Below are 25,177 nucleotides of genomic sequence, written 5' to 3' on the forward strand. Positions count from 1 at the left end.
ACGTCCATGCTAAACTGAAAGTTGGTGGATCCCATTGGCTTATCCCTTCCCGGAGAACTCCATGCCAGCCGTTCCATTCACCCAGTCCGAGGATGCCATCGGTGATTTGGTTGTCACTTATCAGAAGTGGACCTCCAGCTACTCGCCTCAGCTGTGGCCTCTTTCCAGGCTACTACCCTGATTTGCAAAATTATTGGCAGCAGATTGGCACGTGGACATATCCACAACCTTTGGCAAGCCGCACTTGTCATTGAGTAAGGACAAATTGTGGACATCCTCTTCCTCAGCAACGCTCCTTGGTGTTGTAGGTCCTGGCATCGAGCCTGCTATCGGTCTGGGCCCAGCTCTCACAGGTTTACCTTGCCCATCGGAGACATGGCTTCTCCCCAGGCTCAGACCCCTCTGCCCGTTTCGCAGGATTCCCTGTTTCAGTCTGTTTCTCGAGCCTCGCCAAGAAGTATCATTCCCTTCTTCTAACGATTGGGTACTCCTTGGGATAGATTCTTGAACACCCCCCCCCCCCCCCCAAAAAAAAAAAATAAATAAAAGAAATAAAAAAGAAACAAGAAAAAAGAAAAAAAAAGTGGCAGCTGCTGTTTTGCGAGGGTAGCAGGGCTCCCATCCATACGAGTTCCTCCCCGGAGAACCTTCCTTGCCAGGCTGCGATTTCTCATGTTTTCAGGACTACACAGGCAGTGTTTTGTGTGCATGAGATGGGTCACCTCGTGTGAGCATGCCCTTGTCGGCATTTGAGCCGGACCATCCATTGAGTGCCCCGGACGGTGGTGAGCTTGACGTGTGATCATTTCGTGGTGGCCGCCCTCCAGCAATGCATGATTCTCAGTAGCCTGCAATCCGATCCTGGTAGCAGACTCTAACCCATTGGAGACTATCGTCTGCTCTGCACCGGTCTCTGGCTTTCTCCCCAAAATCCAAGGTGCTCCCCCTCACATTGTGGGACACTTGGTGGACTACTCTTACAGATGCCTTCCCCTGGAAGCCATTTCTTTAGTGGAGGTGATGGCAACTCTCCGCATCTGTGCGGTTCTTCACCACTTTTGCACTTCACTTACACATGGGTGCTGCCGTTCCTGGGCGAGTGGGACTACGACACCGTGGAGAGTGTTCTTGTGAGCTAGGCCATCAGCTTCTCACACCCTTTGGGTGATCTCAAGATCCCGGAGGATATTGAGACAGCTTGGTGGACATGTTGTATGGAGCTTTAGGCCTTTGCGACCGCCACTTGTAAGATCCGAGTGGACTTTCTTGTCTACTTTGGAGCGTTTGTGTCCTTGAGCAGACTATGACTACTCCTCATCCAAACTAGCCCTGAATCCTTGCGAGCCGAGGGGAGGCCCTCGAGAGCCTGTAACCTCTTCCCACAGCCATGGGGATAGTCTCCTGGAATGCATTCGGCGCAAGAGGATATCCTCATGATTCAGGAGCACCACTTGACTGCAGGCATAGGTCTATACATTCCCCCACCACACCTTATGGTCTGTTCCCAACTTTTGCTCCTCTAGCGAACCAGGGAAGGGTGTCCATCTTCATTGGTTCTTAAGGGGGGAAGTATGCTACGTCTCAAGGCTAATCAGGGTTAAGACCTTTAGGTTAGGTTAACCATAGCCTAGGGGTTAGGCACCTTAAGTGGTGTTAACCACATTGGCTAACTTTACTCTGAATGCACGACAATATTTTCGAGCCATACTTTTTGTACCGCACAAAGCGCTTCATGTAAATGATTACGAGAAATCTTCAAGCTTACGAATGCGTAATGCCGGAAGATAGTCAAAACTGAGCTTACGGCTTGTGTAATGCTGGTAGTATATACTTAGACTGGGAAATTAGCCTAGACTAACTTTTGGGCCCCCGAACATGGGTAGTCGAGCATTGTAAATATGAGTCTTGTATATAAGACATTTTGACTAATGCGAAAACACATAATCCCATCCTCACAATTGAGTTTAAGTCTCTCTTGCTCTTGTGGTTGATGCTTATTGTATGCTCTCTTTTCTTTGTTGCATGCTTTCTTGAGGATTGTGTGGGTGTGGTAGTGTGATGATGCTAGTTCTCTTCTCTCTCTCTCTCTCTCTCTCTCTCTCTCTCTCCTTCTCCTCAATGCTCTCACTCACCACCAAGGCATTGACGTAGAGGTTGAGCTTTCTATAGCTCTCTTCTTCTTTGCTATCCACTATTTGCAAGGCTTCCTTGTAGTGACAACAGGGAAGGCAAGGTTGAGGATCCTAGCTCTCCACAAGAGAGGGTTTCTCTACTAAGATTGGCTAGAGGTCTAAGCCGGTAAACCCTTGCATTCTTTATCTTCATCTCTCTTGTGTAGGACTCAAGTCTTCCCAAATCGGTGAACATCTTTGGTGCCACTGCCGGGGAAGCCCTGTAGCTTAGGACTCCCTTGCTATACCTTGCAATTAGAGTATAGCTTGGTTTGAATGCAAATCCACCGGTTGGTATTGTTTAACTCATGTTTTGTTGTTTAATTGATTACCTTGGTGATGGAACATGGAGCAACCCTTCAAGCTCAAGTTGCATGCGTGCAAGTACTCTCTTCCATTTTCTTTGATTCAAGCTTTTTCTTCTTGCATTTGCTAAGTTTTTGAGTTTTGGTTCATTTTAGGTATTAATCTCACCATTAAACCTTGTAGAAATACCATTAGGTTGCATTTAGCATATCATTAGATAGATGAGGAATTGCTAAAGCATCCTATCAAATCAAAAACCCCAAAAATGCATCATTAAGCAACAATTAGATAGCAAAACTTGGATTTTTTGGCTAGAACTGTAAAAACTACTCTTTGGTTTGCATACGTACATGCTCGATAGAGCCTGTGAACACATGTTCACAAGTAGGAAGGCACGTTCTTGTGTCTGACAGGGGAAATCTGGAAAATAACACACGGTAGGTTGAGGAGAGGAAGAAGGAGCTCTAGGACAGAGACTTTACTTCATCCTCGAGTGATTTTGGCTAGGGGTGATCATTGCATGTTAAGGGGCTTTGAGAACACGGCCGGCAGCAATCAAGTGAGGGAAGCGGGGTGCGTGGGCGACGTACATCGCGCATGCAAGGAGGCTGACGTCTCGCATGGCGGATTGGATGCAAGGTATGGGGGACAGAGGGGAGCAAGCCCAAAGTTGGGGCGATTGGGGCCTGAAGACTTGGAAGAAATGAAGAGTATGTGCGAAGAAGGGGAGGAGAATCAGGAGAAGAAGAGACTGCAGGCTGATTGGGTAATGAGCAGATTACATCCTTCGCTAGTATAGCCATCGGCCCCCACGGTATGTACCAAGGTCTCTGCAGACCAGGTGAAGAAGCAGGTTAATGTGTTTTCCTACTGCAGTATTATTCTATTTTGTTCGGGTAGGCCCCCTTCCAAAGCTGAACTGGGCAAATGGCTTGATGATGTTCTGCATGAAAAGGTGGTGTTGCAGACCTTTTATCTAGGGAAAGGTTTTTTTAACCTCCTTTTCTCTAAAGGACAGGTTGTCTCTGATATTTTGTCCAAAGCGCCTGTGTTTATGGGCCCCAAGCTAGTGCATGCAATCCCAATTGATTCCCTGTTTGATGTTAACCATAGTTTGAAAAAGGCTTGTCCTGTGTAGGTGGAGCTGGTAGGTCTCCCTCCCTGGCTTCGACCGGCTCTGGGAGAGTTGGCGAAATCATTGGGTCCACCTCTCTTTATCCCCAAAGAGGATGACTCTGGTCGCTAGGCGAACAACATACGTATATCTTGGAACACTAGCTTCAAAACTCCGAAAACTCTAGAGATAGATCTTGGGGATCTGGGCAAAATTGAATTAGCTCTCAAATTCGTTGCTTTTCCCCGAGCCTGTTTTAAATGTGGTGATCTTGGGCACATAGCTACGTTTTGTGATGCTCATTCCAAAAATAAAGAGAAGGAAGATATTAAGGAGGACATGGACCTTGAGGGTGAGAGACTAAATAATACAGAAAAGGAAGGGAGCAAGGCTGAAGAGGATAAGGGGAAAGGGTGCAGGACCCTCAAGGGAGTAGGTGCACAGGAGAGGGTTGGACGAAGGTGGTTGAAAAACCCTGGAGCAAAAACAATCTTAGATCAACCAAAGAAGAAGCTAGAAGACCCCGAAATAAGTCTCCTGAAAAAGAGAAGGGTATAGTTAACTCTCCCATGATTCCTAGTCCCAGGATATATTCTAACCAGTTTAGTCCTCTAGGGGGAATGGATGGTGAGATCTCTTCCATGGAAAAATTCAATTGACAAGTGGAAACTGTCTGGCAGTGGCCCAGAACCCTGACCTTGATGAGGATAGTCAAGAGGTGGAGATGGTCCCTGAGACAGCTATTCAATGATTAACAAGTCTGAGATAAGGCACATGGAACGTTAAGGGCATCAAGGATAAAAAGAAAAATGTAACTTTTTGGGGTCTGGTGAAAGAGTGGAAGCTGTCTTTGCTGGCCATACAGGAACATAACCTTTTTGGTGGAAAGGAGGTTAGAAGGGAGAGATTTAAGGAGTGGGTAGTGTATTATGGGGGCACTGATAGAGGTTACAGTGGAGTTATGACTATCATAAAGGAATCCATGAAGCCTTGCCTTATTGCTAACCACCCCAATGGTAGAGCGCTGGTGGTAGAATTCCAGGTAGAGGGAGAGAGATTTTGGGTTATTAACATTTATGGACCTCATAATTACAAAGAAAGGGGAAGAATATGGGACTGGCTTACAAGTCTTAACATGCAATGTCCGGGGATTCTTGTGGGGGATTTTAATATGGTAGAAGCTCTAGCTAATAGATGTGGAGGAAGCACCATCCTAATGGGGCAAGAGAAGAGGAAATGGGGAGAACTTAGAGGAAGGTTGGGCCTGGTAGATGGTTGGAGTCTTGGGGAATGGAGGAATGACCCAGGACACACATACTTCAGTTTACAATACTTTGGCTCTTCTTCCAAGTTGGATAGAGTTTTTTTTAGTCACCAGGCTTCTTGGGTACCTCATACCTTGGAAATTAGGATAGATAATTCCTCTGCTCTGTCTGACCATATGCCCTTAATATGGGGGTGGCATGTTGGAAATGGGGATGATGAGAAACTGCGACATTTCCCAACCAGAAAGTTAAGGATAAATAATTCCTTGTTGAAAGATGAGCTGTTTATAAAAAGCACTGAAGAAGCGATTAGTAGATTGAGGACAAGAGCCATTTGGGAAGGTGCCTCGAGGGCCTTTGCTATTGAAATGCAAGGAGTCATAAGGAGAAGAGGAAAATTGAGAGCTTATGATTGAAAAGAGAATAGGAAGAAGTGGAGTGATCAACTGGAAGCTCTCGAGAGGAAAAGACAGCTGGGGAAACTCTCAGAGGAAAAAATCAGCCTATACATAAGCTGCCAACTAAGCCTTAAAGAAGAAGATGACAAGCTAGCAAGGTACAGATTTGGTGCTTTTAAAAGGAATGCCTTCTCCTCCAGTAAGAGACCTAAGAGACATTTATTTAAGCTAACCCAAGAGAGAGACAACAGGGAAATTGTGGGAAGTATTAGGGATGAAAATGGGGTACAGATCCAGGATATAGAGGAGGTGGCCAGGAAATGGGTAGATCATCTAGGCTCCACTTTGAGTCTCAAGGAAGATGATTCCAGAACAAGATATAATGTAGAAAGTAAAATTCTTAGACTGGTAAAGCATAGCATAGATACAGGAGAGGCCAACTGGCTGGAAAGGAACATAGAACAAGATGAATGTTGGGTAGCCATTACTCAGTTGGGCAAGGAAAAGTCTCCAGGGTGGGATGGTCTTTCTGTAGAGTTTTTCATCTCATTTTGGCCCTCCTTGAAGGATATAATTTGGAAAATGTGCAGCCAAGCTTTCATTCATGGGGTCCTGGATAAAGACCTGAAGGAGGGGGCGGTGAAACTCATCCGAAAACAGGTTGCTTGTTGCGGATTTAACCACTGGAGACCTATCACCCTCTTAACAGTGGTATATAAAATCTTGGCCAAAATCATAGCCTTAAGGATTACCCCAGTGATTCAAAAGGTGATTTCTAGGAAACAACATGGGTGTATAAAGGGCAGATCCATTTATGACAACATTCTGGCTGCTATGATTGGGAGAGATGTAGCTATAAGAACTAACCAGAAATGCATAATGCTTCAACTTGATCTAGAAAAAGCTTATTATAGGATTCATTGGTCCTATGTAGCAAGAGTAATGGAGAAATTGGGATTTGGCCCTAGGATTGCTTCTTGTGTATACACTGTCTTTGGGGGGATACTCTAGTCTTCTTTTAAATGGTAGAATAGTTGGGGGTTTTGAAAGCAGGAGGTTTGTCAGACAAGGATGCCCTTTAGCCCCTGTTGTGTTTGCCATTGCTTCCCATCCCCTTATTGTTGCTTTAGAAGCGGCTTGTGAGAAAGCCAGGGTTACTGGTCTGAAGCTAAAAGATGGGGAGCAATTGATCATCCAATGTTTTGTAGATGATTTCTTGCTTTTTCTTAGAGCTGATGGGGACAACTTGAGACATGCTTTATCGATTGTCCAAGATTTTGTTGATGCCTCTGGGTCCAAGTGTAATATCCAGAAAACCAAAATGATCAGCCTAATAGAGGATAATGACTTTGATATTCAGAGATGGGGGTGTGAGGTAATTAGGAGGGGCCAGGTTGTGAGACATCTGGGAGTGCCTTTTGGTGTGGATGTCACTAATAAACAACTCTGATAAGATTTCTGGTGAAACTCAAGAAGTGGGAAGGAGTGAGAGTCCCTTTTCATGATAGACTTGCTATCTGCAACACAGTTCTGAATGCTTATATCATGTTTTTAGCTCTAGTGGTCAACTTTGGGAAAGCTCAGTGGAAGAGGATTCTGAGCTCCATAAGGGACTTCCTTTGGAGAAATAAAGGCAATACAAAGAGGGTTCTTGCTTGGTTAGCATGGGATAATACTAGCCTACCTAAGGCTGATGGGGGGTTGGGTATTTTGCATCTCCCTACTCACACTTCAGCCAGGATTGCTTTACTCTTACCCAAATGCTTATCCCACGAAGAAGTCTGGGCCAGAATGTTTAGAGAAATTGTTGAAGACTCCTCTATATATCAAAGAGGGGTGTGGATGGGATTTAACTAGAGAAACAAGTTGTTTTCCTCTGCTCTTCTCAAGACAACTAGCTCCTCACTTTGTAGATTCTTGTGGAAAATGGAAGGAGATGTTATATATCTTCTACAATGGGATGGTTGTGCAAGAGTAACATGCAATTCCTTCCTCAATCTTGGAATTTGGTGGTCCCATTATTTTAACCCACCTTAAGCCTTGATAGACATCAATGTAGTAAAGAGTTTGAACAACAAAGGGCTAAGAATCTTGGCAGATTGTTGGGATTGGACCCTAGCTGGCTAGAAAATGCTTGATCAGTTAGTCAGTGAATTTGGATTGAAACCTAGAGAAAGAACTCTGGTCAATCAGATCTTGGGGGAGCTTCAGAAAGGTCGGGTATCCATTGCTTTGGATGATTCTAGCTGGCTCAAAGACTGAGGTTGGTTCAATGGGGTTAAGCTGCATAAAGGTTCAGCCAAAGTCGTATACACAAAGCTGAGAAAATCAGATTTGAATGTGGTAAACTGCAACAAAGCTTGGAAGGTAAAATGGAAAGCTGGAACCTGGAGAAAGAGATGGAAGCTCATCTGGGAGTGCAATCTGCCCTTGACGTTTTAGGCCTTTTGTGGAGAGTATGTCTAGTGGCTTTACCAGTTGGTTCCAAGCTTCTACAAAAGAACTTTACTTCAGGCTGCTGTCCAAAGTGTAGGACTGCCTTGGAAGATGGGAGACATCTCTTTTGGGGGTGCCCAGCCATCAGGGGATTTTGGGTTAAGATAGAGAAATGGGTGGCTAGATCCATGCGATTTAATCTCTATGCAATGGAATCAGATGATTTGCTTTACAGCAGACCTTGGTACATACTAGGAAGCCCTAACCAAAAACTTGTATGCAGGAATTCATTATCAAGGAGGTAAAGACCAAGTTGCCCAAGTTTGGACGACCTAGGACCAAGAGGTGGTACCTTAAGGAGAAGCATATAGAAAATCCATTGGGTACTAGACCTATGGTGAAGGTGTGGGTTGGGAAAAGTGTTTTGGAAAAGCTTCCACCCAAAGGATTTACTACTGAATCTATGATGGTAACTTGTATGCGACTTGGTTATTATGTTTCTTGGAGTCATTCCTCCTTTGTATAGGAAGATGAAAGATGGAACCTCCTTTGCAAACTACTAAACTCCAATGAGAGTGATTTGGAACAGGTAGGGGCCTTAGGGAGGTGGTAAAAGGCTAGTTGACATCTTGGAATAAGGAGTAAGCCTAATTGGGCTGCCTGATGTTGTAAAAAAGAAAGGTGGATGTAATTATTGGCAGGGACTAATATATATTAAATATTTTCCCAAAAAAAAAGGAAATTTGGAAAATATTCTCATTAAGAAAAGGTCAAAAAGTATTCTCTTCATAAGTGACCATAATGATAAAAACGGCTAAAACTGAATCATCGTGGGAGTCCCAAGAAAAACCAACCATGGAGCCATCCGTTCCCGATATGGACCATGATAGTTTAGAAATGCGAAGCACCAACCCTATAGGGGAGGGAGTAATCCTTTCTAGAACCACAACTGGCGCAGTGGTTACATTAGCAGCTTTTGGCTCAACTAGCTCTCAAAACACGAACCTTAGATTATTTAGAACTGCCTGGAGGCCTACCACATATGCGGCCTTTGTAGCATTAGACTCTAGTACAAGCAGTGTGGGCAATTTCAGGTTGAATTTTGCCATTGGGGCTGCATCAAGGAGTAGGAGGCTCCTGAATAGGTCCGGCATTTGGAGGAGCCCACACCCCAAAATATGACCCAGTCTTACATGGCTACCCTCCGCAGCACCCCAACTTCCCTCAAGGACAAGTAGAATATCTTGCATACGCCATGCCACCACCCACCTACCAGTATATGTTCTATCTCTCGCAACCATTACCTCAACCTCCACCTACACTGCACTAACCACGGAAGATATTTTGAGAATAGCAGCACAAATAGGGAGGGGGTAGCAACAAGACTCGTAGCAACTCCACTACTAGCTGCAATGGTGGGGCCAAACCATAGAGAACAAAATACAATCAAACCAATGCAAAGTGCATAGTGAATGCCGAAGTTCAATGGGATTGGAGATCCCATTCCACACTTGGAAGTGTTTGATCAAATGTGTGACACATGTGGTCAATGTGATGACTTGGTAAGGGTGAGTGCCTTCGGCCTCATCATGGAAGGGAAGGCGGAATAGTGGTTCCGGTCACTCGAACCGGAAGACAAGGCTGATTTTGACACCTTGAAGACTGCTTCACAATTGGGTATTCTCGTCAGGAGACCTGATGACAAGCGACCAACTCTACCATGTCAAGCAGTTGGAGAAAGAATCAATCATAGACAACATCAACACTGGAAATGTTTGACTCAACCTTGCACAACGCCTTGTACTTTAAAAATGTAAAAACTTTGAGCTTCGAGGATCTCCCTGAAGGGACTCCCATCTGAAGCATCATTTGGCACAGTGCCTTCAAAGGTTGGCGAAAAAGGAAAAGAACCACAAGCCGCACCGGTAGTAGAAGATGTAGTGGCCCCGCTCATGCCACAAATGACTGAGCAATGGAAAGTTGGGTTAAGAAAAGACAACATAGGACAACCACATCTATATCATAGATGTGAGTTGGTCTGTGTTACCCACACAAGCACAGAAGTCCCCCACCTAAGACCCAAACAAGGAGATTCGACAAGGAGGAATGTGGTGCGCATACTGCAAGAGGGTAGGAAACCATGATAGTGCTCATTGCTACAAGAATCAACCTCAAAGGTAGCAACCATTAGTGGCACCAGTTCCACCCGTTCACCACTTGGCTTTGCCAGCACCACCGGAAAGGCCTTTGCTAATGCACTTCACCCGGGGCAGTACGTGTCTTAAAGAGTACTAAGAATTTCGGAGCTACCTCAACTACCTCCAGTATTGCCACAACCACCACCCATTCACCGGGTTAACCCCATGAACCAATTGACCCTGACAGAAATACCTGGGAGGAGGAGGGAATACGGAGCGACACTATCTACCTAAAACCCCTAGAGGCTCGGAGTCCACCAAGTCAAATCCTCCGTCACTATATTCAAGATGGTGACAGTGTCTACCCTATCTATAAAGCCGTAATGCAATCCAATAGAGGGAGAGACATCAATGCCTTAGGATCTCGCATGCCGCTACAATGCTATGACTGTAAGGGCCCTCACCGAGTGGCAGAGTGTCCCACTCAGAAGGCTCTAGCAAGCGCACCAACCAATTGACAGCCACTAGCACCTCTCTGCGCATTGGTTGTGGCATCGATCACATGTACAAGGATTGCCCATTGAGAGAGCGTCTGGCCCAAGTCCAACCCAAGAGCGTAAGCCAAGTGAGCATTAACTTGCTAAGGTCAGAGATTGGCTGATATGAACGGTTTCACTCAATGTCGTGACGAGAATGCAAAATAGGAGGACAGCTACCGTGGTATTGAGGGCTGACAATACAACTGCTTGCGGGACTTTGGTGATATGAGTCACATGGTTTATGGTATCTTTTGACTTGGGTATGGTTGGAAAAATATTGGGATGCTGATCTTTACCATATGGTCTTGGATGTACTCATATTTGTGTATGGAAATATTTGTACATATGGAGCATCTTGCTTGTATTTGTTTGTGATGATACTGCTTAGTATGGGTCATGCTGGATGGCCATATTTTGGAGTAGTTGGGACATCACCTAGAGACATGTATATTGCATGGAGTGGATGCTTGGTTTTTGATGACACTTGTTTTGTGTTTATCTTTGTGGTGTTCTGTTTCAGGTTGGCAAAACTTGGACGTTCTGGTTGCACTATGGGACGCAATCAAGGACGATTGCATTCTTTCAAGAGGGTGGTATGTCACCACAATGCATGTTTTGCCTCGGCGGAAACCCAACCCTAACCCTAGCCCGAACCCTAATTTTCAAGATTGTTAGAACTCTCATCGCGCGAAAAGCTCGTTGAGAGGAGCAACTTTGTCTTTTACAGCATCTTCAAATTCAAAGTGGTTTGAGAGATTTTTAGGAGGATGACTTTTTGCATAAAAAGTCAATAAAGCTGCTTTTCGGTTGCTTTTAAAAGCAGGTTACTTTTTAAAAGTGCTTTTTCAAAGAAAAACTTGCTTTAAAGCAAGCTTTAACCGGTTCTATATAAGTGAGCCATGGGGGAGGACTCTAGTCATAACCACAGTGGGGGTTTGAGAGGAGGAGACTAAAGAAGCCTTCACTCGCAAGCCTTGGGCACTAGTGTGTGTGCGGGAGCGCTCCCAGTCGAAAATACTTGGAGGAAGACGGGTGAAGTTGTAACCAACTTGGTGAAGAGTAAATAAATACTTGCGGGGGCGCTTGAGTGGTTTGGGGCCACCACTTCTCTTGTGTAGGAGCAATCTACCTCCCCCTATCTACATTCTCTCTCTATTTTCTTTGTCTCTTCAAGTTTAAATGATTTAAACTGTCTTTGAGCGCTTGTGTGTGGTGAAGTTTTTGTCTACCGACCGTCGGTTTTATTGAAGGCTGACATTGGGCATGAAAAGTTCTTGGGTTTTTCCGTGGGGTGAGAAGCTTCTGGAGTGGGTGTATCAAAAGAGGGGCATGATGAGGAATGGTCCTAGGGTGCCTCACTCAGGCCACCCACTTCTGAACCTACATGGTGCTCCTTTGCTCTTTACTCCTTGTTGCCTGACGCATAGCTGTCATCTTTGCCTTTGTCCATCTCAGTGTCATTGTTCTTCTCATCCGCTTCCTTCATGGAGAATGTTGGACTAATTGACCTGTAGAACTCATGGGCCTTGATGTATTTATCATCCGAGACATCTAGGGAGTAGGCCACATGGACAATGCAAGTGTCATTGGATAGTCTTCATGAATTTAAGTTGCTTCCAAATTCTCTTGTACAGCACCAGGATACCAATGGGTCTATAAAGTACATTGCCCTCTGATGTGAGATGCCTGTATGTCATCTACCTTGTGCAAGTTGTTGGTGCACATCCACTGTATGGCATTGGTGATGAGGGTTGTCGATGCAAGGTAGGGGAAGAGGTCTTCGAGGACGAACAACTCAATGAATTCATCCCCTTCCAGCAGAGAAGGCGAGGACACGACACCATGATTGGAGGGCTCAGTGAGAGAGAGAGTGTTTTGTAGGCGATCGTGGGGTGCGAGGCCCATGGCACTTTGGAGAGGATGGTCTGGAAAGCAAGCGTGGGGATGTTCTTATCTATGTATGAGCTACGGTGCTACAGCTCAAGGCTCTAAACTTCTGTTCCCCCTCCTGTCGCCTCCATTTCGACACCTGCCACTCCCCCCATGGTTACAACTTACACCCCTTGCCTCTCCAACACCACCATCCCCCATTTTGTCTCCCAAACGACCCCCATCACTTACCTCCTTAGGGGAAGTCCTAAACGGACTCCACTTCTCAAGACAACCACCACCCTGGCAGCACCCTCATCTTTGGAACTATTGGAAGAAGGAGAAATCCCAACACCTCTAGTTGGGGAGTGTGAACAGATGTTCCCCCCACCGTCCTTTCAACTGGTGGGACCCACTGGACGGAATCGACATCGACAAAGCCCCTATCACGCATGACCTCATGGGAGAACAACTGCGGCCTTACCTTCTCCAGCCCAAGTTTTGGAAAGAATACTGTTATGCTTCTAGGTATCTTAGAGTCAGTCCCATCTATTTCCCCATCGAACGGCAGTAGACCTGGGATCTGTTTGATGAAGAGCTGGAGAAAAACCCAAAGGTGCAGTTCAACTTTCCATGGATACCTCCACCTTGGCCACCCATCCTTCTCAACGAGGCTTGGATGCTTCGCACCATGCACAAGTTGGATTGTGACGAAGTGCTCGACCCTGACATTGTTATCACCGTTCGCTTCTTCCGTCTCATCATCATTCTTCTAGTGGAATTTCAAGACTGGCACCCTTTTGATAAAGGTTCCCAAGGCCAGCCTTCGACATCAACAAAGGCCCCACTCTTCGATAAGTACTTGGTTACTACAAGTGAGTCCAAAGGATGCAAGGCTGGCGGCTGCTCACCTTCAAAGACATGTTCGAGACCGCCTTGTGGACATTCTACAAAGCTTTCCACTGCACGACCTAGTATACGAAGTCCCGCTTGGACTTCTATTGGAACTTCAACGGCTTCTACCACCACTGACTCCCATTTAGCTGACTGTCGATTCTAAGGATGGAACTATGACTAGGGAGCGGGTATGTTAACCACATTGGATAACATTACTCTGAACGCACGGCAACATTTTTGAGCCATACTTTTTGTATCGTGCAAAGCACTTCATGTAAAATGATTATGGGAAATCTTCGAGCTTACAACTTTGTAACGCCAGAAGATAATCAAAACCGAGTTTACAACTTGTGTGATGCCGGTAGTATATACTTAGACTAGGAAATTAGCTTAGACTAGCTATTGGGCCCCTGGACACTACCTAGGCGGCCGGGTATTGTAAATATGAGTCTTGCATATAAGACATTAATGATGGGTGGACAAGTTCTCACTTGGGCATACCGGTTTTTAAAGAGGTTCAGACTCATTTAAAAGAGCAGGTCTTCTTCACGCAGATGCCAACTTTCTAGGCTTGCTATTCTCAATAAACCTTAATCTAAGGTTGAAAAGCATTAAGAGGGGCTTATGTTTTCTTCATTACCACTTCTCTCCTCTCACGAACAGCCTGTGCCCCCCCCCCCCCCCCAAAAAAAAAAAAAACCCAAAATAGAAGACGGCCGCTGCCTCAAACAGCCTGTACAGCATTTAATGATGTCGTACCTGCCGCATATGTACCTACTGTACCTGCTGTCACAGCACCTGTACCCACTGTACCAGCACAATTACCTGCTGTACCTGTCCTTGTACCAACTGTACTAGCCCTAGTACCTGATGTGCCAGCCTCTATACTTACTGTATGGGCGGGTGTGTGTGGGAGCATATATTGATACCAAGTTCTACACCACCTATTGGGCACTGATGATGTTAGTGGGGATCTCATAGTATCTAGTCCATACTATGCATGATGGAGTTGATGGTTTATTGTCTTGTGGATGACTACCATGAGGTTATAAATTGCACTCTTATAAGGTGAATTTGGGCATGTGTCCTTGTACCAACTGTATTGGCCCTAGTACCTGCTGTACCAACCTCTATACTTACTGTACAGGGGCGTGTGTGTGGCAGCATATATTGATATGAAGTTCTACACCCACTATTGGGCACTGATGACGTTAGTGGGGATGTCATAGTATCTAGTCCATACTATGCATGATGGAGTTGATGGTTTATTGTCTTGTGGAGATGACTACCATGAGGTTATAAATTGCACTTTCTTATAAGGTGAATTTGGGCATGTGTCCTTGTACCAACTGTACCGGCCCTAGTACCTGTTGTACCAACCTCCATACTTATTGTACGGGGTTGTGTGTGTGGAAGCATATATTGATACCAAGTTCTACACCCACTATTGAGCACTGATGATGTTAGTGGGGATGTCATAGTATCTAGTCCATACTATGCATGGGGAGTTGATGGTTTATTGTCTTGTGGATGACTACCATGAGGTTATAAATTGCACTTTCTTGTAAGGTGAATTTGGGCATGTTCCTGGATTCATCTAGGTATATATATTATTGTACATGCCGTTATCACCAACTGTACCGACTTCTGGACACTCTTCACATTGGGGATCCTGTTTCTTGTGAGAAGCTGCAGGAATGTACACGTGTGATGGAGTTCATTGGCAAGACTCTTTGTTATATTTCTGCTGATGTTGGACTTGATAAAAAGGCAGTTGTACATACGTCCTCAAAAGGGTTGTTTCAATTTAGGCAAGTGTTGGATGCCCTCTTGTATATACAAGTTATCAAGACTTGTATCCAGATAAGTCTGGCCATCTCCAGTCAGGGAGATAAAGAGGCCTGCAAAGCTTGTAGTTATTTAAATTCTCCTTGGTAGTATAAATGTTCCAAGAGGAGGGGGGGGCAGGTGTCAGCCCATTCCAGGGCCCCAGTGTGGTGTCACTGTGCAAAATCTCTTCAAGTATTGTGTGGAATTTGGCTGTGGCCATCATTAAAATGTTTAATTACATCAATAGAAGTGTGCAAGCCCCCTGCTCCCGTCACAGCCCACCTATGAGGAGCGCCTGCGCTAGCCCTTGATGTGGAATGAGCTCACTGGCCTCCCTTCGGGTCACCACCATGGAGCCTGCTCACAGTGCGTGGGGCTATCCGCTTGTGCTCAGGCCAACTCAGATTGTGGGCACATGGCTACGTTTCTGAGAAGGTTGGTCAGGGTTAATGGGAAGGGCACATCTCAGCCTCACTATTGACTCAGCCATTCCTCCTGATTGGCTCTCCCCCCTTCCTCTCCACCTTGACCTAGAGTGGGTTGCCTTCTCGCGGTGTGATGTTCCCTTTGCTATGCACGGAGGTTCTCCCCAGACAGCTTTTACAGTTGGAGACGAGGGCCGGTTGCTGCGTAGCGGTTCCACTCTCAATGGGGATTACGTCACCCCTCCACATGGGATGAGAATAGTTGGCTTCCACTAGACCACGTGGCACATTGATCCCTCACCTCTTAGACCCCTTATGGCGTGGGTGGCTTTGGGAGAACTGTCCCCTTGCCCAATTTTTTGGGATCGTGGGGAGTGGTATTGGCGTAATCCCTCCAGCAGGCTGAGGCACGTGGCATGCCTCTTTCCCATTATATGGTCTGACTGGGATAACTCCAAGAATTATGGCATGTAGTCTCCCTCCGAGAGTGGCCAGCTAGAGAGAGAACCCCGCCTCTTCTTTTATAGTTTGTACCTCTTCCACTTGAGAGCTGCTTGTTGTTTGCATTTGCAGACTTTTCTTTTATGACTAATGCAGTTATTTGGAGGGGGGGGGGAGGGGGGAGAGAGAGGACTTTCAACAGGTGACGACATATTTCAGCTATGTGCTCTTGAGATGGGAGCTTAGATACATACTGTACAGAGGAGGCTGGATATTACTTCCTTGCTTTAGGATAGAGGAGATTTTAAAATAAAACGAGGGAGTACAGGGTCTCTATATAGGCCCTCAGGTTGTATAGTCGGTAGGTTAACAGTTCACAAAATGACTAGCTCTTACCCATGGTTAGTTAGTACGAAAGGTACGGTACGGTACAGTATGGTACGATAAAATACGGTACTAATTGGTACCTTAAAATTTTTTGGGGTACGGTACGATATTAGTACGTTTTTTAAAAAAAATACTTCCTAAAATTAAAAATTGTAGACAAGAAGTTACAAAATAGTAGAACCATGAACATAATGTCATCATGCCATTAGAGTACAAAATTGCTAGAAAAGGATAGGCCAAAAACTCATGGCATGGGCGACCGCCAACATGCGTACATACATGATACATGATACTACATACTACAATACATCATCGATGGGCTAGAAGGAGATAGATGCCCAATGCCTAGAGAGCTATAACATATCAAAAGTCTACATCATCATAAACATCTGCATGATCATCAACATGATTACTAGAGTGTCCATCAAGAGAGTTCTCTGAAGAGGACTCTTCGAAGGTGGACGAGACACTCTGGGGATCATTCTCGCTAAGTAGGTTGCCATCATCATCAAACAAGGGCTCTCTAGGCAGTGGGGTATCATCATGAAGGGGCAATGGAATATCATCATGAAGGCGGGGATTGGAGCTCGAGGATCCCCGCCTCACATATGTGCGAAGGCCACCCCTTGCCGATGCCGAAGGCGGAGGCCTATGAACTCCAACTGCTCGGCCCCGTCCATGCTGACTCCTGGTGCTGCGAGTATCTGCTGCCACAAGCTCACTATAGAGCTCCATGAAGATTGCCTCCTCCTCCTCATCAGGCAATATGATTGCTTGCCTAATATGGCAATGGCAAGTGCACACGCTCTTGACAAACAGCTCCCTATAGGTTGCAAAGGGCGATGAATGGTCTCTAGAAGACTGAAATTGCTCCATGCAACAACAACAACAAAAAAAAAAAAAAACTCATTTCGTACGGTATCGTACGAATCCGTACGGTACCGTACGGTACGGCAGGTACGTACGGTTTCAGCCGTACGACGTACGGAACCAACTATGCTCTTACCTTGAATATTGCAATAGCTTGGTCGACCTCCCATTTTGTGCCGCCAAAATGGACCGAGAACACTCGGATAGATTGTCCAGGATGCACCCTTGAAGTCTTGTAACATATCCTGGGTGTGAACATTGTTCCATAAATATATGCCACCTATGTGGTGGCGAGTGAGACTTACAAAGTTGTCACAATCATAGGGTGTCAAAACTGAGATATTGCTCTGCTCATAAAAGGAGCCTTCAAATGTTAACGAATTGCAGTTAGGGCAAAGAGATGATGAGGGTGGAGGTGTGAATATTAACACCCAGCACTGACCAGCTTGGAACTTGCCAATCAATTCAAAGACCAGTTTTTGAACTCGTGAACCAACACAATTGGTTCATCGGCCTAAAAATAGGCAGCCCTTTGATGGGGAGAAAACAGCAATTAGGGTTAGAGTTCATTCATGGGAGACATACACAGAGAAGCAAGGGAAGAGAGAGAGAGAGTTGTGGGGATAAGTCAACTCATGAAAAGCATGAGTGCGTGACTCCCCTATCACACATGTATATTGCACTAGTACACATAGTGCACTTAGTACATTAAAAGTACTAAGTGTACTATGTACTATAACTTATGGGCTTGTACACACTATAAGGGTGGGCATAACGCCTTTACCCCAACAACCTCCCACTTAAAGGCAAAGTGCCCTTAAGTAAAGGAAAAGAAAAAATCAGCATGTACATGATAATATACAAGGCCATATCAAGGCTGAAAATGGCCTCATCCAATGCCCATCAAGTGTCTGCAATGAGCAAACCGCTCCGGAGGCAAACTCTTCGTCAACAGATCAGCCGGGTTGTCATCCGTATGAATCTTAACAAGCTGAATTTGCTTGTTCTCTATCACCTCTCTGATGAAGTGATACTTCACATCCACATGCTTCGTCTTTGCATGAAAGACAGGGTTCTTTGCCAACTGGATGGCACTCTGACTGTCACAATGCAACAATGGAATATCCCCTGTATAGCCCAAATCAACCACTAACCGAGATAGCCATAATGCCTCCTTGCAAGCCTCTGTGGCTGCAATATACTCGGCCTCTGTAGTAGATAAGGCAGTGCACTTCTGCATCCTGGATATCCATGACACAGCACCTCCTGTGAATGTAAATACATAACCGGTAGTAGACTTCCGGTTATCTGGATGACCGGCATAATCCGAATCCGTGTAACCATGCACTAATGCATCCTGTTTGCCAAAGCAAATGCACAAATCCTGTGTGCCCTTCAGGTATCTCATGACACCTTTCACTGCTTCCCAATGCTTCTTGCCAGGGTTGGCCATGTATCTAGAAACCACTCCCACTGCAAATGCAATGTCTGGCCTAGTAGCAACCATGGCATACATGAGACTGCCACAAGCTGAAGCATACGGAATCTTGGCCATATCAGCCCTGTCACTATCCGACTGTGGGCTGTCCATAGCACTGAGTTTCACATATGGAGGCAAAGGAGTACTAGCTTTCTTCCCCCCGTCCATATTGAACCTCTGCAAGACCTTGCCAATGTATTCCTTCTGAGACAAATACAACACATGCTGATTTCTGTCCCGAAGTATCCGCATACCCAAGATGTGATTTGCATCACCCAAATCCTTCATATCAAAGGTTTCATGCAGCCTCTGCTTCAAGGCATCCATCTCTTTACGAGATTTCCCGGCAATCAACATATCATCAACATACAAAATGAGAATCAAGAGACTGCCATCCAAAGCTTTCTTGGTGTACAAGCAGTGATCTATGTCACTTCTCCTGAATTTCTGTGATTTCATGAATGTATCAAATTTATGATACCATTCTCTTGGTGCCTGTTTGAGCCCATAAAGACTCTTTTTCAGCTTGCATACAAGCTTCTCCTTTCCACTCACTGCATAACCCTCTGGCTGCTGCATATATATCTCCTCATGGAGATCACCGTGAAGAAAAGCAGTCTTCACATCCATCTGAATCAAGTCCAGATCATCATGTGCAACCAAAGCTAACACAGCTCTAAGTGTGGTCATTTTGACCACTGGAGAGAAGATCTCATCAAAGTCCACACCATATTCCTGCTTGAAGCCCTTAGCCACTAACCTGGCTTTGTATCTTGGCTTAGCATCTGATGCAACTTTGAGCCTGTATACCCACTTGCATGGCAAAACCTTCTTGCCTGCAGGCAAAGGCACCAACTTCCATGTTCCATTTTTATGCAGAGAATCCATCTCTGACTTCATGGCACGCTCCCATAGAGCCTTGTCTGCCCTCTGTAAAGCCTCCTTATAACATGAGGGCTCCCCACAGTCAGTGAGCATCAAGTAGTCAACCCCTGGAACAAACCTGTCAGGGACTCTGGAGGGTCTAGTGGACCTCCGTACCCAATGACCATCATTTGCAGGTTGCTGTCCAGCCTGCATATCACCCATTGGTGGCTCCTGTTCCATGCCATAAGGCTGAAAAATCATGCCCGGTATCTCCTCTAACTGTGGTATATCCATAGGGATATCTTCTGCCATCTCTGGCTGTCCATTTGGACCATTTTCAGCACCATTTAAGGGCTGGTTTTCCTGCTGTAATGGCTGATTTACAGCCCTTTGTTGTTGTCCATGATGTCCATCATCATCAAAGATGACTCTGCCAGGCTCCTGTTGCCTTGCAGGCTCCTTATACATGCATGTTTCATCAAAAATGACATCATTGCTGCGTATGATCTTTCTATTCATGGGATCCCAAAGTCTATACCCCATTTCACCTCTGTCACCATATCCTAGGAATATGCATTTATGAGACTTAGGATCAAGTTTGGTGCGCATTTCCCTGCGTATGTGCACGTACGCAACGCAACCAAACACTCTCAAGTGCTTGTATGACGGAGGCTTCCCTGTCCATACTTCTTCTGGCACTTTCCCACCAAGCCTCGTGTTAGGTGACCTGTTTATAAGGTGAACGGTTGTCATAACAGCTTCAGCCCAAAAACCATGAGGTAATGCAGCATGTGACAACATAGAACGGACCTTCTCCTGTATGGTCCTGTTCATCCTTTCTGCTGTCCCGTTTTGTGGAGGATCATAAGGAGTAGAGAGCTCCCTCTTGATGCCTTTAGCATCACAAAAGTCCTGAAACTGTTTGGACGTATACTCTCCACCATTGTCGGAACGCAAAGCCTTCAGTGTTTTGCCAGTTTGATTCTCAACAAGAGCAACAAACTTCTGAAACACTGAGAATGTATCACTCTTCAAACGAAGAGGATAAACCCACACCTTGCGTGTGGCATCATCAATAAAAGACACAAAGTACTTTGCCCCTCCCAAAGAAAGCTGAGGCATCTCACATACATCTGTATGCACAAGCTCTAACTGAGCATCTTTCTGTCCAAGAGCTTTCTTGTGGGGGCACTGTAGTTGCCTACCATATATACAATGCTCACAAAACTGAAAACTTGAAAACTTTAGAGAAGGCAAGTAACCCAAACGAGACAATTGCTCCATTCCTTTGACACTCATGTGTCCCAACCGGCTATGCCACATAGAGATTTCCGGCAGCTCGGTTGCATTTACATTAGCATGGTGACAAACACCTGCATGCATAAAATAAAGAGTGTCCACCTTAGAGCCTCTGGCAACAACCAGTGAGCCCTTACTAATCTTCCACTTTCCACTACCAAATGTGGTAACATAATCAGCATCATCAAGCTGTCCAGTAGAAAGCAGATTCTTCTTGATCTCAGGCACATGCCTGACATCATGGAGCATAAGCTGTGAGCCATCTGAAAACACAAGTCTCACATCACCTCTGCCAAGTATCTTGCATGCATGGTTATCACCCAAATAAACCACTCCTTCATTGCCAGCAGTGTACCTGACAAACAAGTCTCTGCAACCTGTGACATGAAAGGAGGTACCTGAATCAATGATCCATGAGTGCATACCATGACCACCTGTAAGAAGTGAATGGGCATCAAGTGAAGAAGTAAATAGGACCTCATCCTCACTACCACCTGCATGTGACACATTGATTTCTTCGATCTTGACTCCACTTTTGCCCTTTGGCTTTACATCTTTGGCTTCATCCTTCTCTTTGTCTTTGCCTTTTCCCTTTTCCTTTTGATCATTTTTCCATTTGTAGCATTGCTTTTTGATGTGTCCCTTCTTGCCACAATAATGGCATTCCAAATCCTTTTTGGAGCGAGACTTGCTCCTTCCCCTTTCTTGGCTTTTTCCCCTTTGCTGGGATCTCCCACGTGCATTCATTGCATTGGACTTTCCAACAGAGTTGTTTTTCCTGTTCATCTCTTCTTGAAGAAGAGCACCCTCAACATCTGCATATGACAGCATAGCATTCGAATTGCTAGTGGCTGTCCTGAATGTGTCCCAACTCTCTGGCAAAGTGCATAACAGAAAAGTGGCTTTGAACTCATCGTCCATTGCCAACTTTTGATTTATAACCTGGCTGACAATACCATTAAACTCATTGAGATGGGCTGTCATAGAAGCCCCTTCCTTCATCTGAAGGCCTATGAGTTTCTTCAACCAATACACTTTGCTTGAGGCACTTTGTTGGGCATACAAGTCCTGCAATCTCTGCCACATTCCCCAAGCTGTCTTCTCTTCACGAATGCTGAAAAGTAATGAGTCTGACACAGACAACATGATAGTAGATCTTGCCAGCTCATCCATATCTTCCCACTCTTCAGCTGTAAGAGAAGCGGGCATCACACCCCTTTCTTTGATAGGCTTGTGCTGCTTTTTCTGGAGCAACACATTGTAGCACTGGGTTTGCCAAATATCATAATTATGCGAGCCTTCAAGCTTCTTGATGTGAAGCAATGAAGAGCTCTCACCTGTGGTTGCCATAGCAATATGCAACCTTTAATGCCTGACTCCCTGCAAATGTGCAAACACTGCACCCAAGATGTGCAAACACTGCACCCAAAGCACACAAAGTGCTTACAAATGTTCTCCCAAGCTTTATCTCCCACTGCGGAAGCAAGAATGCAACTTTTCTCCCACTTTTTGTGATGAAAACACCAAAATCTGGTTGCTGCAGATTTTGGACAGCACCTTAAATGTGCTCTTTTGCCCTTCCGAAGTACTGTACAACAGTACCAAGTGCTTACAAATGATGTACCAAACCTGTACCGGCAATTTCAGCAGCTGAATTTGAACCTTTTGATCACTCAAAACAGTGTACAGCCATGCCAAAACATGCACAAAGCTGTGCCAAATCTGTACCAGCAGGTACAATAGCAATAAATGCTCTCCTGGCTGTCCAAATGAGTGAAAATCAGACTTTTACAGTCCTGTACACTGCATAAAACAGTCCCGAACAGAAATTGGGCAAAAGCCCCTTGACTGCAAGCTGATTTTGGAGGATTCAAGGCATAAATGGCTTGCCTGCTGCTTTGCCAAGCTCAACAAGCATACGAACTTGAAAAGCCCCTTGATTTGAGATCAATTTCTGATCATGCATGGTACATTGACGCATATGAAGGCATCCAGAGTGTTCACGATGCTTCCCCCTGGCCACATATACATCCAATACATGAAAGCCCCTTGATTTACAGGCACATTGAGTGCTTGTAAGGCATCAACACATTATCCACAGCATCAAATGCGATTGCCTGCATGCAAATCAACTCAATCGGCACAAAAGCCCCTTGATTTGCACTGCAATTTGCTGCAATTTTGCCCAAATGTGCGATTTTTCACATCATACAGCATGTATGAGTGCTTAATTGCACAATTACATCAAAAGCCCCAAATTTCGACATCCAATTTCCTGCAAATTGAACCTGATTGTGACCAATTTCCTGCAAATTGATCCTGATTGTGACCAATGTCACCCAATTTTGCCAATTTTGCTCAAAAATTGAGCAATTGGGCACCTGTACCTGCTCAATTGCTTGAATTGATAAGAAATTCGCAAAATTGAAGCAAAAATACCTCTGAAATTTCTGATTTTTTCTGAGTTTCTTGATTTGCAGGCTGAGATGGAGGCGGTGGTGGCGGCGACTTCGGCGCTGGGCAGCTTCTGGAGCAGCTGGGCAGCCCGGTGTGCTGGCTGTGGGCAGCCTGGGCAGCCACGTGGGCTGGCTGTGCGGGCTTTGTGATTGCCTGCGCCGTGTAGAGCTGGCCCGCTTCTGCCTGCACTTATGTTGGTGCGAAGTTGAAGGCGCGCTCCATCTGTTTGATGCAGCGCTGGGCGGCGTAGTCCGTCCCTTTCCCACAGGGCTTGCAGCCCGATTGTGTATCCGCTCGACTGTGCCTGAATGCCCACCTGACGTGTTCGCCTAGCGCCTACACGATTCACACGCTGCTTTCGCCTAGCGCTGTGCGCTGGAACTCCACGTTCGCAAGCTTCACGCTGTGCGCCTGGCTGCTACGATGCGCCTTCGCTCGTTGCCTCAGCCAAGCTACACGCTGCCTTGTGGTTATGCGCCTTGTCACTCGATCGCCTCCACGCTTGACGCCACGCTAGCCTTCGCCTGCGTGTGATGCAACGCCCGCCACCTTGTACTTCGCTTTGCTGCTGCCTTCGTTCACTTCGCTTTGCTGCTGCCTTCGTTCACTCGCTCGCCTGCTCACGCTGACTGGGTCACAACCGACAAGCTACTTCAGCCCTCCAGGTTCCATGGAGCTACACACACACAGCCTGCATAGCAGAAGTTGAGCCACGCTTTCCTCTTTGATGGCTGTGTGAAATGAGAGCTATGCAGCAGAGAGATTCAAAGGGCCAGCCTAGCTCTGATACCAGTTGATGGGGAGAAAACAGCAATTAGGGTTAGAGTTCATTCATGGGAGACATACACAGAGAAGCAAGGGAAGAGAGAGAGAGAGTTGTGGGGATAAGTCAACTCATGAAAAGCATGAGTGTGTGACTCCCCTATCATAGTGCACTTAGTACATTAAAAGTACTAAGTGTACTATGTACTATAACTTATGGGCTTGTACACACTATAAGGGTGGGCATAACGCCTTTACCCCAACACCCTTCTGTTGGCTAAACAACCGTCCCGTCACTCCTCCCCCATTCTCTGCATCGTGGTGACAAGGAGAGTCCCAGCCATATAGAAGTGACAGAAAACAACCTGTGGATTGACCAAAGATCTTGAGTGTGTTGCTGGACAAGCTGCTCTAGTAAGGAGCTTGTTGAATCAGCCCCAAAACTGCTTCCGATTTCAGTGGCTTTTTTTTGTGTGTTGGGATGATGGAAAACCTTACTTGCTTTACAAGGCTGTAATGGGAGTTTTGTGTATATAGGGCTGCACGTTGAATCATATGTTGCTGTTTCTTTTGTTTCGTGTGCATGCAGGCACTGGACTCTCTTCTGGAAAGATACCTTGGATTGTCATTGGCTTCATCATTAACTTAAACGCTGTAAATCTTTGTAATCTAACACACAGAGAGTTGCTTTTAAGAAGGGAATATCGTCAGAATATTAAACTAGGCATCCCATGATGGCAAAATTAAAGAAGGAGACTGGTATAAGAGTTTCTGAAAGGCATCAAACTTTATGTGCTATCACAAGACTTTCTTTGGCTGTGGCCACAATGTTTTTAGGCAGTTTTTTATTTGACAAGAATCTGATCAGTAAGACTTATCTTAGCAGCATTCCGATATAGGAATTGATCTGAAATTATTAAGGTCAAATCCAAAAAAAAAGAAGGATTCAGTAGACTTGAACTAAAAAAAAATAAAAATGGGGCTGCTGCGCATGCAGAAGAAACTTAATGGGTTAAAAAGTTCGTAAATTGTTGCGGACAAAACTTGCAAAGTTTTGGGGTAGAAAATCTTGCAAAAGTTAAGGTATATGACAGGTAGAGGGTTTGGTCTTGGTGTGTAATCTTTTACTCGTGGATCTGTCTGCGTTTCATTACACAGCTTGTTAATGTGGCGGCTGTGCTACAATGTGTCTGAGTTTATGAGATTGTGGTGAAGAACATCCAACC

At 45.4% G+C, this 25,177-nt stretch overlaps 1 protein-coding gene across 1 annotated transcript in view; it reads left to right on the forward strand.

Moving 5' to 3' along the window:
• LOC147615125 (lysine-specific demethylase JMJ31-like) overlaps positions 1–24,833 on the forward strand; it is a 79,857-nt gene extending 55,024 nt beyond the window's left edge. The window contains 1 exon segment of the mRNA XM_086779112.1: positions 24,541–24,833. Coding sequence (XP_086635238.1) covers positions 24,541–24,600 — 60 coding nt within the window. The 3' untranslated portion in view covers positions 24,601–24,833.
• The last annotated feature ends 344 nt before the right edge of the window (positions 24,834–25,177 follow it).

The sequence above is a fragment of the Cibotium barometz genome, chromosome 40, assembly GCF_041138505.1.
Source record: "Cibotium barometz isolate CiBa-2024 chromosome 40, ASM4113850v1, whole genome shotgun sequence".
Taxonomy (NCBI): domain Eukaryota; kingdom Viridiplantae; phylum Streptophyta; class Polypodiopsida; order Cyatheales; family Cibotiaceae; genus Cibotium; species Cibotium barometz.